Raw genomic sequence first — 17,410 nt, forward strand, 5'->3', positions numbered from 1 at the left:
TGGGAGAAGTGACCACTGTTCTCAAGACTACAACTACACAACTACACAACTTGACAAACTTGAGCATTATTTATGTTGTAAACTTTACCCACCGACGTGTGACAGTCTGTGTGTGAAGCCTGCGAATACAAAACATCGTCAGGACAAGTGGATCGACTCCAAACCTCCTGCTCAGTCGAGGGAGGGACATCGCCCACAGAGGAAGGTGTGTCATCTCAGCCTTTATAAACCCAGGTAAGGTCCCGCCCCCTCCTCCTGCCATTCAACCGCATCTAAAATCAACGACTTCTGAAACCAACACGGTGAGAAAACATGAGGAATCTGAATTGTTTCCTGGCGCCACGTGTTCGCTTCTTGTTCCAAGTAGCTGTTACTTCATCGAGGTAAACGTGAGGTCCTGTAAACACACGTGAAAAGCGACGAAAAGCGTGTGTTCAGCTGAACATCTCGTATAATAAATATCATTATTTAAAAGCATCGAAGTGCATTTCACCCCAAACAAAGCTGTGTAGAAGCGTAGGATCATGATTATGTTATGGACATTTATTATTTTAATATATATATTATGTTATTATTTATTTATTTGGTTATTATCTTTGTATTTTGGGGGTAAAATGAATCAGGATTTCCCCAAGTTCTCAAAACTAATTGAAATATTCGAATATTCTAGCTGAAATATTCAACTTTTAATGAGGGGCGTTTGTGTAGTTTTATAGTTGTGTAGATTAATTCAAATGGTAAACATGAGACATGCTTCTGAAGTTCTTTGTTTCACATTAATTTGTATCTCTTAAATTATGAATTAAATTAAACATTTTATAAATTAAATTGTTAGGTAAAAAAACAGCAATAGAGCACAGATACAGAAATAAAAAAATGTTACAGATAAAAAAATAGTAAAAGATTAAATAAAATATTATAAAATGATTAAAGATCAGCACTAGAAATTGATTAATATGATGACTAACAACTGAAATGACCGTGTTTCTTAAAAATTAATACAATTTTTGTTTTATTTTTGAAGGTGTATTTGCTCTGGGCTCCACAATGTGTTCGATTCCTGGGCTTCCATCACCAGGATTAGAAGTACATCTTCTTATCACGAGGGTAAACCTAAACCCCAGCTGTGGTCTTGTGGAATTGTGGGTTAACATGGATGATGAAAGAAAGCATATTTATGAGCAGATGAAACAGGAAATTCAGATCCCTAAAAGGAAGTTTTATGGATCAGAAGGAAAACCAGGGGACCTGTGTTTGGCCTGCATCAGTGACACGTGGCATAGAGCTCGGATTGTATCAATTCGAAGTGACGCGTACAATGTTTTTCTAATTGACCACGGAGAGCCCCACATCGCTACAAGTGAAGCCTTAGCGTGGGCCCACAGTGACAGTTCTCTCCTTCCTCCTGAGATCGAGTCTTGTATACTCGCAAACGTCATCTTCCCGGAGAACAATTTGCCAGAAAGAGCCACAAAGTTTTTGAAGTCTCTTCCCGGCAATAAATTTAAGGGAATGGTTCAACATGTGCTGATGCCAGAGGATGCCAGGAAAATTATCCTTGACATTCCGAACATTTCCGAGTACATCTGTGACGTGGGAGTTCCGAAGACCATCCCAGGGGAGGACTTTAAAAGCCTTGTACTGAAATGTATACATTTACTCAAAGGAGAGGCGTCTGAGGCCTACCGCACAACTCAGGAACAGAATTTGAAGGTTCGCTGTCAACTTGAGAAACATGACCAATACTTATACCCAGAACTGTTAATCGACACATTTGAAACTGTAACTGTTACAGAGGTAACTGATCCACACAGCATTTTCTGCAGACTCCTAATTTTCTCCAAGGCCCTGAAGATATTATCAGAACAGATCCAGCAGCACTATCGAGAGAGTTCAGAGTTTGGAGAGGTGCGACCACAGACCTGCGGGGATCCATGCGCTGCTAGAGATGTGAACGGCAGATGGCATCGCTCGTTGTTGAAGCAAAGCATCATGACCGACGATGGTGCTGTAGAAGTCTTGCACGTGGATGAAGGAAAAACTGAATTAGTCCCAGTCAGAGACATCAGACCACTGCATGGAAAATTCCTGAGAATGCCAGTTGTCACATATGTTTGTTCTCTTAATGGACTAAATGGTAACGGCACTGAATGGACTCCAGACCAGGTTGAATACCTGAAATCACTGATTCTCCACCAGACATTAATGGCCAAGTTTGACCACCACGATATATCTCAAGATGTCTATCGTGTCACGCTCTATACAGCTAATGCCGAATGCATAAACGGTTGTTTTTTAGAGAAGGTAGGACTTTTTCCAGCCTCAAAGGATGAAGATGAAATAGTTTCCATTCCCCTCAGTTCACTTGGAGATGAACAAGATTTACAAAACACAGTCAGTGTAAATGTTGATGATTTACTAGGTCAAACTTTGCCGTCCGACCAAAATCTAAACAGCAATAGCAGTTCGGCTGATGTATCCACGACTAGCACTGATGATCCTGTGTGCTTAGAACATTCAGACAACAGTGAGCATGATTTCGATGATAATACAGTGGGAGGTAAAATTAAAGTAGCAGGGACCTGTGGCGGAGTGACATCTGACGAAGAAGGTCTGCTGCTCAACATGGTCGATATAGAAACACCAGCTCACAGTGTATGCCAGCTTTTGGCCCAGAAATGTGCGCAGACAGAAGCTTGCATTCAAACTCCTCCACAGGTCCCATTAGACGCATACAATTACTCCACACACAATATTGAGGTGGGTGGGAAAGAGAAAGTGTGTGTAACCAGTTCAGAGAGTGTTGGTCACTTCTACTGCCAACTAGTCAGGAATTCTCATTTGTTAGCCGATGTGATGGAAGATATTAAACAACTAACTGGCGAGCCGCAGTGCACAGATCACCCTCTCGGACTTAGTAGCATTTGCTTTGCTAGGCACCATGATGATCAGTGGCACAGAGGTCAAATAGTAGAAATGTCCCCAAAACTTAAAGTGCACTTTGTGGATTACGGTGATACACTTGCAGTTGATAAATCTGATATATGCCCTTTTCCCTCCGAGGGAGGTTTTGCCAGGTCTGTCCCTGTGCTGGCTGTTCCACTGGGACTGTTTGAGGTGCCAGCAGAAGTGCCACAGGAAGTTAACCAGTGGTTTGCAAATTCTGCCACTGACCAAAATTTGGCCATTTTAGTCGTATCAAAAGGGGATAGAGGGAAGCTACTTGTTGAACTGTTTAATGGAGCCCAACATGTAAATGTGCTAGTCAGAGAGAGGATATCAAAGATGGCACAACAAAATACGACTGGTTTCATCCAGCAGACTGACCAGCTGTCTTCTAAAAGCCCAGAACAGTCCCGTGTGCCAAATGAATATTGCTCAAAGCCAGCCCCCATGAATGTGTCAGTATTAACAAAGACAACAGAGGAAAATAACGACCATAGCGACAATGAAATGTGTCCTAGAGATGAGGTAAAGATCAATTCAGAATCTTTATCTAATGTCTCTGCAACAGAGACTGAATATGAAAAGACTTTGGATGTGATTGTCGTGGAAAATGAATTTGTGTTGGCGGAGACTTTGATAGAAGGAAATCACAGTAACTCAGAAATAACACAACTTTCCCTGTCTCCTTGCCTTGAGGAAAGCGTGAATATCTGCATGTACAAGGAGCCAAACATTTTACATAAGGAGACAGAGGAGGTGTATGCGTCCTGCGTTGTTGAACCACATTTCTTTTGGTGCCAGTATGCCAACACAGAGGATCTCAACAAATTGTCAATTCTTGCTCAGGAAGCAGGACAAGCACAGCAGGACACGGTTTCCCCAGAGACTCTTGGTCCTGGCAGTCCATGCCTTGCTTTTTTTCCCAGTGACAATCGGTGGTATCGAGCTCGGGTAATTCACAGAACTGACAATAGTCTTCAAGTTGTTTTTATAGACTATGGAAATGAGTCTGACATTGACATCAAGAACGTGAGATCACTGCCTCAGACTCTGCTGGATGTGGCTCCTCAGGCCTTTCTGTGCTCTTTGAATGGATTTGATGAGTCAAAGGGCAGCTGGGACGACCAAGCATACGATGACTTCTACAATCTCCTGGTGGATAAAGCCCTCAGAGTGACAGTTTTGAACATGGAGGATCATTCCGAGATGGATCTTCCTCAGTATTCAGTCCAACTAGAGTGTGAAAATGTGGTTGTAAACGATACAATGCAGAAATATTGGAAGCCTGTTGCCGAGGAACAAGTTATGACTGAGAGCCCTCGAACAAAAGACTCTCTCCAGGTTAGTGAAACTTTGTCCGACCAGACAGAACTCCATGATTCTAAAGAAAAACCAAATACTTGCGTGTACAAGAAACCGGAAATATGCAAAAACCAGGCAGAGAGTGTTTATGCCTCTTGTGTAGTGGAGCCCTGTTTCTTCTGGTGTCAATACACCAACTCTGAGGATCTCAACAAATTGTCTATTCTTGCTCAGGAAGCGGGACAAGCACAGCAGGACACGGTTTCCCCAGAGACTCTTGGTCCTGGCAGTCCATGCCTTGCTTTTTTTTCCAGTGACAATCAGTGGTATCGAGCTCGGGTAATTCACAGAACTGACGATAGTCTTCATGTTGTGTTTATAGACTATGGAAATGAGTCTGACATTGACATCAAGAACGTGAGATCACTGCCTCAGACTCTGCTGGATGTGGCTCCTCAGGCCTTTCTGTGCTCTTTGAATGGATTTGATGAGTCAAAGGGCAGCTGGGACGACCAAGTATACGATGACTTCTACAATCTCCTGGTGGATAAACCCCTCAGAGTGACAGTTTTGAACATGGAGGATCATTCCGAGATGGATCTTCCTCAGTATTCAGTCCAACTAGAGTGTGAAAACCTGGTTGTAAATGATACAATGCAGAAATATTGGAAGCCTGTTGCCACGGAACAAGTTATGACTGAGAGCCCTCGAACAAAAGACTCTCTCCAGGTTAGTGAAACTGAGTCCAACCAGATACAACTTCATGATTCTGAAGAAAAACCAAATACTTGCATGTACAAGAAACCGGAAATATGCAAAAACCAAGCAGAGAATGTTTATGCCTCTTGTGTAGTGGAGCCCTGTTTCTTCTGGTGTCAATACACCAACTCTGAGGATCTCAACAAATTGTCTATTCTTGCTCAGGAAGCGGGACAAGCACAGCAGGACACGGTTTCCCCAGAGACTCTTGGTCCTGGCAGTCCATGCCTTGCTTTTTTTCCGAGTGACAATCGGTGGTATCGAGCTCGGGTAATTCACAGAACTGACTATAGTCTTCATGTTGTGTTTATAGACTATGGAAATGAGTCTGACATTGACATCAATAACGTGAGATCACTGCCTCAGACTCTGCTGGATGTGGCTCCTCAGGCCTTTCTGTGCTCTTTGAATGGATTTGATGAGTCAAAGGGCAGCTGGGACGACCAAGTATACGATGACTTCTACAATCTCCTGGTGGATAAACCCCTCAGAGTGACGGTTTTGAACATGGAGGATCATTCGGAGATGGATCTTCCTCAGTATGCAGTGGAGCTTGAGTGCGAGGGGGTGGTTGTAAATGAGGTGATGGAGAAATACTGGAAGGGATTACACCAAGATCCTGCCTTGGCAGAAGGTTTTGAATCAGGTCAGAGACTATACTTTATAAAATACGCATTTAATGAGGTTTTTAATAACTTTCATATTTCCTGATTTTATTTTATGACCATTTTCTCTTTAATCTTTAGTGCATCAGGATGAAACCAAGCCCACGTATGAGGTTGTTGGAGTTTAAGATAATGAAAAAGCCAGCAAATGAATGGTAGGACTTACCTTGTACATATCATGAGGATGTTAGTGTTGAATTACTCATTAAGGGCATGTAATCAAATATATCTGCAAAGTAAATTTCCAGATATTGGATATGAATGGAAGCTCAAAAATGTTTCTGCTTTGAAAATGTGCTCTAATCCTTGTGCTCATTTCTTTCAGCTCTTCGCTGCTCGTGGAGAACCCTACTCTTAACGGAGAGTTCTCGACTCATGAGAACATGTTTGCCTTCATGTTTCAAAATGTTCTCTTATGTCATGAACAAGATGACATGTTCTTGTCATGTAGTTAATTTGTGTCAATAAACAGACCTGAATGAACAAGTTTGGGACCTAATTTTTTTAAATGGATTCTTCACATTTGAACAAGCTCTTTTGCAGGCTTTTTAAGCTATGGACATTTTTCAAGCAGAAAGTAACATATTTGCAGGTCCTGGGTCAGTTTTGTTTTTTTTCCTACATATAATAGATCTGTCATTGGAATAAAAGGAGGCAGATAGAGCCGTTTGTCCACTAACCAGAAGGTCGGCAGTTCGATCCACGTCTCCCCCAAAGTGTCCATGGGCAAGATACTGAACCCCAAACTGCCCCTGGCGGCCGAGCCGACAGTGCTTGCAGCTCATGAACAAACTTAAGATATTTCTAGCCCTTGTATGTTTTAAGTAATTATAAACTATTTCACTTGATTTGCCAGTCAAAAATTAAATATGCACCTCCTAATGATAGCTTCTTTGAGCAAAGGTCGATTAGCCTCACAGTCACGAGCTTAAATTCTGTATTTGCAAAGTTTTAAAAAGCTAATTCTTCCTAAGTTTATTTGCTCACTGAGTTGAATTTCAACATTTCACGTACTTCCAACATAGTTTTTTGTCTGCAGCAGCCAGGAGGCAGCATCACTGTTCACAGGCTCAGGTTACAGGAGCTGGACTTCATGTTGTGTTGCTCGGCTGTTGCCGGGAGACCTCAGTAACAAAATGACAGAGTTGCACCAAGCTGCCGCAGCCGGAGACTTACAGGGAGTCGAGGATATTCTGAGGCAGAACAAGTGCAGCCCCGACCAGAGGGACATCGACTGGAGCCACAAGACCCCTCTGCACTGGGCAGCAGCCAAAGGTAGATGGTGGTGGATCCGTTTCCCCTTTCACCTGCTATCACTAGTTTCAAGTGTCGTCATTCAAAAAGCTTTGTTGCTGTGTGTGTGTACATGTCCAAAAAGACCTTTGTGGGCTTTCTCTCTCATTCAGTGTAGTTGGTTGTTGAAGTTATGTTTTGAATCTGAAAATCGACAATAAAAATCTAAAATATACCTTTCAAAAACAAAGGCTTTATCAGAACATGTTTTTTTGCGACAAATTGTCAGTTTTATTATTTATAGTGAATCACTGGGTTTTCATTATTTTCAACACCATAAAAATCAACAAATAAATTGTATTTCATCATACACTTAAAAATACAATACAATATTTATCAAATAAAGAAAATGCTATAATTCTACAATTATTATATTTCTTTAAAATAATATCAACCCTTAAAAAGTATGATTTTGCTTGACTTCAACAATAAAATATCAGCAGGGTTTTGAGCCAGTTAGTCAAGATTTTTTGTCTTTACCAACAAAGCTCTACAACTGTTAAAATAATAGCATTACAAATATTCACATACAACCGACCACCCATAACATGACACGAAATACAATCTATATCAATCTGCACATTAGTTCCCATTTTCCGAAATCCGTATATTGTTTTTTCACGGTAAATGTAAATTGTAAAGAAATGTAAAATCCCAAAGGTTTTTGATGCTAACATAAACCAAGAAAACACAAATTCAATAACACGTAAATTATAGTTAAAAAGAAAATCTTAATTTAAACTATTTTTAATACATTAAAAGAAGTATTTCAGTTTAAAGTAAAAACAAATGTTCAGCCAAGATGCCCTGATCATCTAGAATATTTTCATTGTTTGTTGTGTGTAGTCTCGTCTTGCAGTGGTGAGAATTAGTTTTTAACAGGCTGGATAATAAAACATTCTTTAACACATGCATCAGATCACACCTTGCTGGCGTTTCCACAGGACACACAGAAACAGTCAGGATCCTCATTGAGCACGGAGCAAGGCCCAGTCTGAGGACGGAGCACGGATGGACTCCTGCTCACTTTGCTGCAGAGTCCGGCCGACTGGCTGCGCTGCGGCTGCTGCACTACTTCCACGCTCCTATAGACAAGGAGGACTGCTGGGGAGACAAACCAGTGCGGATAGCCGAAATATATGGACACCAGGACTGCGTTCGATTCCTTAAAAAGTATCTAAACATCTCTTCTTCTTTTGTTTTGTATTTCAGCCTGTGCACCACATTTCCATGATTTTCCCACTTGTCATTATTTAAGTAAACTTTTCTTTTAAACACACAGGCCAATAACTTCATGATACAACTTTTACATGTTGTCCTTTTTTGTGTGTTGCAGGGCAGAGATCGAGTGCCAGGCCTACCGCAAGATGGCGGCCGAGAAAGGGATTTCACTGGACGACACAGATGAGGAGTGGGCAGATCACGGCAAAGAAAATGAAGCGAGAGGATCTCTAACAGCAACGTTCAGATGATGGCCCCAGCTCACCGTCACGTAACAACATGTCAACATGAGTTACATCCTTGTAGCCTTTCAGTTGAGAGTGTTACTGTGACTTCCCAGTGCAGTGAGAAATATATAACAAACAGTATTATCATATAAAACAGCTTTGGAACTTTTCCTGTCAAAAACGCATCTACTAACATTGAAATATCATTTAAAATTGTATCACAGGCAATAGAACCAAAGGAAACATCAAAACAATTGCATCAAGATTAATGTAGCTTACTACGCTCAATCGTGTAGTTTGTCGTTATTTGAGAGGAAACGTATTCGAGAAGATTTTCACTTCTTCAATGTTGTGTCCAACGTCATGGAGCTGTCACCGACGGATGCCTGGAGAGCAGAGGAGAAGGATATGTACAAATAATTAACAGTCATTGTTGTGTTTTACATAATCACAACTAAACCCCGTCGTTGTACGCTTACCCTTTTTTTCAGATGTTTTAGCAGTGCTTCACGGGTCTGTCAAAATGGGATTAAAACATATTTATTGACAAGACCTGTTTGTGGTGGATGACATTTATTTTGACAAATTTGATATTTGTCAAAATGTCTAACTCATGAAAATGTGGTGTACTTTGGATAAAAGCCCGTAATTTGAAAGTGGCTGCAATTTTTTAATATTTCTCCCCAAGTATTTGGGAAAAGTGTCCAATAATGACCATTTTAAGCACAGACAGGGAAACAATTGAATATTTGCTCACTAATCTCAAATTGCACATGAAAGTAATTTAAAACTGTCTTACCAGATTGTCCCCCAGGAATGTGATTAACAAAATAAACAAACCCTGTAAATGAAATGACATAGGTTACTGAACAAGAAATACTTAATGGTACTTGTTAAGATGTCAAGTTAAGGATTAAGTGAAGTATACCTGAAATGAGTTCAGCAGGATAAAGACATAGTTGACCAAAGAGGCTGCGATTCCAGATGAGAGGTCGACAATAGTTACACCAAATCCAAAGATCCAAGTGACACCAAAGATCGGAGTCAGAAGAATAACGGTCCTCATGACAGATTTGGCAGCAGATCTGTCATCAGGTGCTCCTGCATTCTTAGGGTGATCCAAAAGCTTCATGATTACCACCACCATGGAGAACACGTTGACGATAATAATTGTACCGACTGGTATGATAAATGTGTGGATGGACCCACGAAAAAGTCCACTATAAACCAGCCAACAGGTTTCTTTGGAGAAGTACACGCCCTCAGCACCACCGCTGTTAGTAAGGAATGTGATCAAAACGATAAGTAGCGGACATGCGTAGCCCAGGCTTATGTAGAACCTAATGTAAATCTTCTTGCTCATATTGTGGAACAGGAAAACTGTTTGATGAAGAAGCGTGCTGCTCAGACACAACATCCAAAAGAACATGGACAAGTAACAGAAATGCTTCAACATCACCAAGGCCTTACACCAGATTTCGGGAATTTTATGTGGCTTGAAAGATGCTAAAAAGCAGCAATCTGCGACTAGCAAACATAGAGAAATGTTTACCTGGGCAACGTGCCGTAGATATCGAGTATTTGTTTTAACTACAGCCCTCCAGACGATCAGTTCTATTACAAGATTAATAACTAGAGACATGACTGATAGAGACAGTCCAACGATGGTTATCTCAGCCATCCCTGGGAGAACTATTGGATCCCTAGCCATTAAAATGGCAAATGATGACAAATGGCTGCAAACACAGTGTCCATCATCATGAGGACCCATCCATTCACATCCATGCGGTGACCATTGTCTGGTGGCGTACTCCCATGAGACACACTTCATCTCTACGTTGCGAGGCCTTGGACGGAGCAACGGGAATTTAATTTTAACCACGACTGAACCCGAGTGATTCTTTTGAGTGGTTGTCATCACAACAATGCTGTTGACCCCGTACTTCTCATCTCTGTGGGGCAAATAGTTCTCCAGTTGTTTAAATCCAGCTGTTGCCACGCTGCCATTGTCTGAACTATCAAAATCGACAGTGACACCGAAGGCAGTGTTGGTACATCCAGACCCCTGCTCTTTATTACACGTGGCCACCTCTATATTTTTTAGTGTGTTGTTAGTCGTAATGTTTGCCGCCTCAATTAATTTCTCAACAGAACTTATATATGTCTCAGCCAATGACAAATTTCCATCATTTTTTTTTTCGGTCCATGTTTTCTCAAGAGACTTCTCCATCAAGTTGCTGGATGATTTCAGAAAGCCCTGAAAAAGAGACACTTGTCAGTACTAGTCTGCACAAAGTTAGAAAATGCCTGTCGCCTATTTATTGGGAACAATAAGTTGACATTGGTTTTGATGTATTTGTACTAAAATACTACAATACTTTGTGGAATGTGAGGGCAATTTGAACCCAGTACAGGAAAGGCTGACTCCACAATAAAAAACAACATACACACAGATGACTTTATTAAATATCAATATGTTGGAGCACAAATATCCACCATAAATGGTATCAAAATGTGTTTAAGTTTCATGAAATTCATGTTGAAGTTTAGATCTTTACATAAAAGGTACAGGTAATTCCCTTTCCTCCCCATATCAGTTCCAACCCATCGTCTGAGATACTTACATCCACTCCTGATCCATTCAGCCTGAGCCTTTGCTGTTGACTCAAAACACCGAGTACATCCACCGTTGCCTTCACGTTGGACACGGTGTTGATAGCCATTGAGTTATTAGTGACATTACCAAGGCGGTTAAATACTTCTGCAGCATTTTCATTTAAGGAGCCACGTCCGAAGGCAACAATCTGTAACAACAATGATATTTTTTATTTGTGACAATTAATTCATGTCAAGAAGGAAATCGACAACAACCACCAAGGAGTTATAATCTCCATAACAGTGTGATAAATAAAAACTTAACAATCCCTTCCATAAAAATATAATTTCGTGATGTGTGTTTAATGCCGATAGTATGTGATCTCTTTTGAAAACCAGAATATGCTTTTTTTTTTTTTTTAAATGTGGCTTACCTGTGCAGAGCGCAGCAACATTGACACATCGCTGTTTACACAGTCTGCTTCCTCCTGTTCCCATGTAGAGCTGGAATGATAAGTTCATTAGCTGATTAGTCAATCAAAAGAAAATATTCCATCAGCAAATATGATTATTGATTAATCATTCAAGTTATTTTATACAAACATAACAAACTTTGAATTGATAAATCTGAAAAATAAATGGAACATCATTTATTGATTTAAAAAAAAAAAAAGGATTAATGGTTAGTTGCAGGCCTACTTATCACTGCATTTCCTTTGTCTTAGTCCGTCTGTGTTCTTGCACTGTAACACTGCAGTGAACCCAGCTTTGGCTTCTCCCCAGTCACCTTCTGCTTCACAGAAACTTTCTCCAACTGTTTAAAAATAAAAATGCTGTGGCTTGATTTATCATTCATTACATACGATAACTGAATCAATAACATGATAAAATACTTTATGCTAGAAGGGGGCAGTAAATTAAGATATTCGCTAAGTTCGCTAAAAGTAACAAACATGCTGTATCTTGAACTTCATTGCGGCACTATATGAAATACACACAGAGATATAATATGGCAAAAAGAGATATATTATTATGTTAGACCCTGATGTCAGAGAAACCTTATTACCATATATGATATTGATATCAAATGACGCGTCTCTCGTCTGATTGAGTCTGTTGTGAAATGTGCACGTTAGCTTCGGTCTTTGGTTAGGTGAGTTGCAGCCGACCACTGTCTCAGCTGCATAAACAGCTTCTCCAGAGGAGTCTGCAGGGATCACAAAGGCATCACATGTCATTTCATCATAAGCTTGCGAAAGACTCAATGGGCAATGAAGATGAGTTCAAGAAAATGTACTTACAATCGGCTTTTAATGGAATAATTTTCGCATGCATGTCTTGACTTGTCCATGTCACGGTATAAGTTTCATTGTCCTCCCTAATCAAACATTTGCCTCTTACTCCTGGTAAATCCTCCATGGTGCGACAGCGTGGAAATTCTGGGACTGTGGTGATGAAAATGTTTGGCAGGAGAGCTACGTCCATTACGGCACTGGCACTGTGATTTATGTATAATGATCCTTTCTTTTGATGGAATTCACATGCGTACTGTCCTGAGAAAAAAAACAGATAGGGATGACAGTTAAAATGTTGTGACTATTCTGATTTAGATTGTGACAAAAATAGACAAAGTGAGTCCCTCTTCTACAAGATATTAGTAATTTAACCAGAAAAAAACTCATTCTTCAATTTTATTTCTATGAATCAAACTTTTATCCCAAGGTCGTACAACGGTGAGGAAACCAGCTGTAAACACAGCGCTAACGTATTGTCACCTTTTGCGATTATATCGCAAATCTGTAGGGACACAAATGCGTTGTTTTTTTTGCTTTGTTTTGGTCTCCACCAACTCCTGGGGGAAATATTATTGCTAATTGCTCGACTTTAATCTTGATTGTATTATAGAAACTACATACTTAACTAGGTTATCTGCCTTCCAGGTGTGTTTCCTCTTACAGGGGAAAATACTTTTTGGGCAGCAGGGGATTCAATTGCAATACCACAAGTGGCCACTGTGACAAATTAGCATGTCTGAGTGGCAGCACCATATACACAACCATGCAGCTGATTGATAAATGTAAACAATGAACAATTTCAAACAACTTTACATTCCATTTTGTTCCATTCATTCTCCTTCCTTAAAACGTGCTGCCTACATTACCCACAATGCAACTTAACAGCAGACAGTACAGCTGGAGCGTTGGTTTTGTTGCATCTCCAGCTGAGATGTTGAGCTTTACACACCAATTCTTTATTCATTTTCCAACATTTAGTCTTCAGACTCATCCAACCATCACTTGAGGACATTAGCAACACTAACGCTAACACAAATCCTTGAAACAGACTAATTTAACCTGCAAAGCAATAAAGCTGTCAGACAGATTTAATGAACCCCCAAAACTCAGTGAAGTATTCTGAAAAGGAAATGTATCATTAAAGTACAAGTTCTCAAAATTGTGCCCAAGTACAGTACTAGATGTACTTTGTTACCTTCCACCACCGATGACTATTTATTTATTTAAAAATAAATATGTTGAATACTGAGACTGAAACAAACATACCTTCCCAGAAGGCTGACATGTTCTTGAGAGTGAGTCTGGACGTGCGCGTTGTTGACGTCATGTCTGCCTCTGTGCCGTTAGTTATGGAATATGCTTTTTCGTTGTCTTTCTTCTGCCACCACACTGGCATGGTGCTCAGATCCTCCTGTGATGTGCATACGAGCTGTTGCTGGGAGCCGTACTTCACAGGGTTGTGTGGCATCGTTAAATCCACGACACCTGTGAGAAATAAGAATCGGTAACAAACCTGAGGCGAGACTTGACTGGAATATTGTCAGCGCTCCTCTAAGCATAGAAACATGACATAATGTCCTTTGGAAAGTTTTGCGTCACTTTCTGTAAATGAAATATACCTTGTAAAAATACTACTGTAAAAAACATGGCGGCCTCCGTAGAGAGGACCCGCTCCAGATGTAAATATAAAGTATTTAAATATAAAGGGTCCATTCTAGGGTAAAGAAACAATTCATACAATTTAGTTGAAACACACTAGTGAAAACTAGGAATATTTTATATTAAATTTCTGCTAACAGATTCCTTTCACCTAAATCTTACACTGGACCTTCAAAGACTCTTAATTGACTCAACAATGTAAAGCCTAACTCAGAAAAATATGTATTTTTGTATGCGTTTATTGAACCACTATATATATAAATATATATACTAACTGCAATATATTATTGTGTGTCATATGTATATTTTATAAAAAAAATTATAATGATGGCAGTAAACAAAGAGTCAAGGAATCAATAAAGTTATTCTAGAGTCTTCCTGTGAGAAACATTTAAGTTTGTACCATATTTTGAACCAAGTATATGTACATTTATGTCATTTTTCATTTTCTGTTCTTTGTTAGATTATAATGAGTTTTGAAAAGAGTCTAAATGTTATTTTTGTTTGATTAAAGACTCGATTTAAAGAGGAAAAGTAGGATTTTAAATTAGTGCTCTGCGATAAGCCCATGGGGTTGAATTACCTGTAGTTTCCAGATTGAGTGAGGCCGTCAGAGATGCGATTAGGATTTCTGATTTCTGGATCAGGTCATGTGGACTCATGTTTTTACTGATTGTCATTTCTAAATCTGCGACAATGCTTCCAAAACTTCAGTGAAGAAAAAAAAAATGCATATTTCAGTCACATATTGAAACAGATCCTATTAAACAATAGTTTTTTATTCATAATCAAAAAGAAATACCTGTATTTGGTAATTTTTAAAACGTCAAATCCCCTCAAAGTGCTGTAGACTTTTTTCATCTGTAAAAAAACATTTATTTTGCGTCGTAACTTTTCACTTGTCATTATAGTATTGGAAAAAATAAAATTCCTAAATTAGTGACATTACTCCTGATCCTTACATGGAATTGATACTTAAATACTTTTATTTACCTCGTGTAACAATTCGGTATTACAATTCTGAAATTCCTCTGTGTGTTCGTCTGTCAGACAATCATGAAAGCGTGTTCCCTGTATTCGAATGGATCCTCTGATTGTAACTGTGAAGAACAGAAGATGTCAAACTTTGTGATACTTGGTACAGCAAATAAACACACAGATACACAAAGACACACACACAGGTTAAAAAAAGGCAAAATACCTGTGTTGGTTGAAACACACACGTGAGACGACTTTACGGGGAAAGTGCACGTGTTGTGGCCACAACACTTGGAATTAGACTGACACACGTTATCACTCCATCTGTGGCCTGACTCGCAGCGACACTCTCTTTTACCCACAACGTCCTTACAGGCTTTTTAGAGAAAAAAAAGCACAACAGTTTTACTCTGGGATCTTTTTCTTTAATTAAATCAATGGAAACATGCAGTATTTAAATATCAGAAAATGGTTTACTTGTTGTCAGATGAAGTTCGTCAACTTGCCGGGTGGAATCACTCAGGTTAGACGGCAGCATGTTGTTTGTGATGGCACTTTTATCGATTGTCAGTTTGACATAATACATTTGTGTTGAGGGGGCTGAAACGTGCAGAACACACAGAAATCAAGAAAAAGACGTTTCAAGAAATTAAGGCTAAAAAAACGATTTGCTGATTTTTAAACTCATATAAATCATCTTACCTTCTCTAGTTGCCTGTGAAGGTCAAATAAGAACATTAATGTGATGTCATTTTATGTTGCAGTTGAAATTTAGGTAGAATCCTGTGTTACTGACCAACCTGAGAAATGTTTAGCCCCAGGATATAGAGCAATATAAAGCCCCACATCTTGTTCATGTTCCTGCAAATAATAAATAACCAAAATCAAATAATTTGAAATGGACTCTGGTAAACAAGATGACTGATGATAGACACTCCATGACCACTTTATTAGGTACATCCATCCAACCTGCTGCCATTTATTTTACTTTTATGAAGTTGATAATGTTCAGTTTGGTAGTTAATGGTAGTCTCGGACCTTTTGTCCTCACCATTTACATACATGAAGGATGAAGAACATTAAAAACACAATCTAAGCACAAACAAATATATCAAGCACAGGAAAGAGTCCTTGTTTTAATTAGTCTCCCTATTTAGCATTTAAAGGCAGTATACAAAACATGTATAACACAGTAGTGGAGGTTTAAAAGGTAGCAGAATAACATGACAACAGTGAATACTCGCCTGTTTTCCTCGGGTTGTATTACTGAACCATCACAGCAGCATCTCAGGATAAAGAATCTGAGCTGATGCTGCCACAGCCGCTCACAGGGAGATAAAGAACACAAGACCACAGTCACTTTCCATGAGTACATTTAAAAAAAACAGTTACTGCATGTTGTCATGCAAAATTACACAGGCTGTTATTCAGGACTCATTTGACTTTCAAAAAATGAGACAGACACATGGTGTTTGCGATAAGAAGCTGGCTATATAAACACGTTTGTTATGTATGATGCATTTTGAAATACTCATATGAAACAATGTAGAAGTAAATATCTTTAAGGTATTTTGGTTGATATGTATTGTAAATATAAATATTAGTTTATGTATTATGTATATATTCTATATTCTATACAATGACACTCAAAGGTCTGTCAACTGAACAGGGTGGCTGTTTTCACCCAAGGGTCAGTCCTGACCTTCATAAAGGTCAAACTTCATTTAGGGGTGATAAAAAGGAAAATAGACTTTGGCTGGATTCCTTATCATTAGTTTTATCACTTCACACACTTTATGATATTCGGCGGCTCTTTCTGATTGTCTGAGTTTAATCAACTAAGAGAAACTCAAAGAGCATGAACATCTATGCACCTTATTTTTTGACCACTTATCCAATTGTACAAACAATATAATAAAATAGTAATCATCTGTTGCCGGATTGGGATTATCCAACAGCTATTGGTTTGCAATTTAGTACAAACATTCATGTTGTCCTGAAGATGTACCATAATGATTTTGGTGACAGTCAAGAAAACCTTTTTATCATTTTTTGTTCATGTCCCAGATGGATTGGCACATATCTTTTTAGTTTCAGGGTTCCCAGTGGATTAATGCTATAGATCCAGGTGATCTCCTGACGTCTCCTCTAGCACTTGTAGCACTTGGCATTTGTGGTATAGGGGTGAAACGATTCAACAATCATGGGACAGACTGCCATTAAATTTGATTCAGATAGTCATCACAGAGCTGCTAGCATCGCTGCAGGTTTCCGTCGAGCCAATGTTTCTTTTCATAAACTCATGAAACTAAAAGGCTGCAGAAATCCAGTTGAAGGTTTATTTCCAGCACATTTGCTGTACGTTGTAAATGTAGTTTATTCACCTTCAGGTGCGTGAGAAAGTCTACCTGCTTCACCACTGATGCAAATTTACTGCTGGTATTCCACGACACAAGAACACATTCAATTT

At 39.3% G+C, this 17,410-nt stretch overlaps 3 protein-coding genes across 3 annotated transcripts; 2 read left to right on the forward strand and 1 right to left on the reverse strand.

Moving 5' to 3' along the window:
• Positions 1 to 238: 238 nt before the first annotated feature.
• On the forward strand, positions 239 to 6,155 carry LOC118116684 (tudor domain-containing 6). Its single transcript, XM_047341563.1, has 4 exons — positions 239 to 302; positions 1,025 to 5,653; positions 5,754 to 5,827; positions 5,998 to 6,155. The coding sequence occupies exons 2-3, from the start codon at positions 1,048 to 1,050 to the stop codon at positions 5,798 to 5,800; spliced, it is 4,653 nt and encodes a 1,550-aa protein (XP_047197519.1). The 5' UTR covers positions 239 to 302; positions 1,025 to 1,047; the 3' UTR covers positions 5,801 to 5,827; positions 5,998 to 6,155.
• A 579-nt stretch (positions 6,156 to 6,734) lies between these two features.
• LOC118116971 (ankyrin repeat domain-containing protein 66) lies at positions 6,735 to 8,965 on the forward strand. Its single transcript, XM_035168969.2, has 3 exons — positions 6,735 to 6,947; positions 7,910 to 8,138; positions 8,302 to 8,965. The coding sequence occupies exons 1-3, from the start codon at positions 6,809 to 6,811 to the stop codon at positions 8,435 to 8,437; spliced, it is 504 nt and encodes a 167-aa protein (XP_035024860.2). The 5' UTR covers positions 6,735 to 6,808; the 3' UTR covers positions 8,438 to 8,965.
• On the reverse strand, positions 8,661 to 16,375 carry LOC118116970 (adhesion G protein-coupled receptor F5). The gene is made up of 18 exons (XM_047341637.1): positions 16,185 to 16,375; positions 15,741 to 15,801; positions 15,643 to 15,655; positions 15,418 to 15,540; positions 15,164 to 15,316; positions 14,956 to 15,062; positions 14,765 to 14,823; positions 14,546 to 14,670; positions 13,570 to 13,788; positions 12,310 to 12,561; positions 12,075 to 12,215; positions 11,708 to 11,822; positions 11,443 to 11,512; positions 11,038 to 11,217; positions 9,342 to 10,670; positions 9,213 to 9,254; positions 8,893 to 8,928; positions 8,661 to 8,799 (listed from the first exon to the last, which is right to left on the reverse strand). The coding sequence occupies exons 1-18, from the start codon at positions 16,313 to 16,315 to the stop codon at positions 8,749 to 8,751; spliced, it is 3,207 nt and encodes a 1,068-aa protein (XP_047197593.1). The 5' UTR covers positions 16,316 to 16,375; the 3' UTR covers positions 8,661 to 8,748.
• Between the last annotated feature and the right edge of the window lie 1,035 nt (positions 16,376 to 17,410).

The sequence above is a fragment of the Hippoglossus stenolepis genome, chromosome 10, assembly GCF_022539355.2.
Source record: "Hippoglossus stenolepis isolate QCI-W04-F060 chromosome 10, HSTE1.2, whole genome shotgun sequence".
Classification (NCBI taxonomy): Eukaryota; Metazoa; Chordata; class Actinopteri; order Pleuronectiformes; family Pleuronectidae; genus Hippoglossus; species Hippoglossus stenolepis.

Coding starts and splice junctions, on each gene's coding strand:
- LOC118116684 (XM_047341563.1), top strand. CDS start 1,048: ATGTGTTCGATTCCTGGGCTTCCATCACCAGGATTAGAAGTACATCTT. Junction 5,654..5,753: donor GGCAGAAGGTTTTGAATCAG/GTCAGAGACTAT, acceptor TTTAATCTTTAG/TGCATCAGGATGAAACCAAG.
- LOC118116971 (XM_035168969.2), top strand. CDS start 6,809: ATGACAGAGTTGCACCAAGCTGCCGCAGCCGGAGACTTACAGGGAGTC. Junction 6,948..7,909: donor GCACTGGGCAGCAGCCAAAG/GTAGATGGTGGT, acceptor GCGTTTCCACAG/GACACACAGAAACAGTCAGG. Junction 8,139..8,301: donor TGCGTTCGATTCCTTAAAAA/GTATCTAAACAT, acceptor TGTGTGTTGCAG/GGCAGAGATCGAGTGCCAGG.
- LOC118116970 (XM_047341637.1), bottom strand. CDS start 16,315: ATGTACTCATGGAAAGTGACTGTGGTCTTGTGTTCTTTATCTCCCTGT. Junction 15,063..15,163: donor GTGTGTTTCAACCAACACAG/GTATTTTGCCTT, acceptor TGTTCTTCACAG/TTACAATCAGAGGATCCATT. Junction 13,789..14,545: donor ACTCAATCTGGAAACTACAG/GTAATTCAACCC, acceptor TATTTCTCACAG/GTGTCGTGGATTTAACGATG.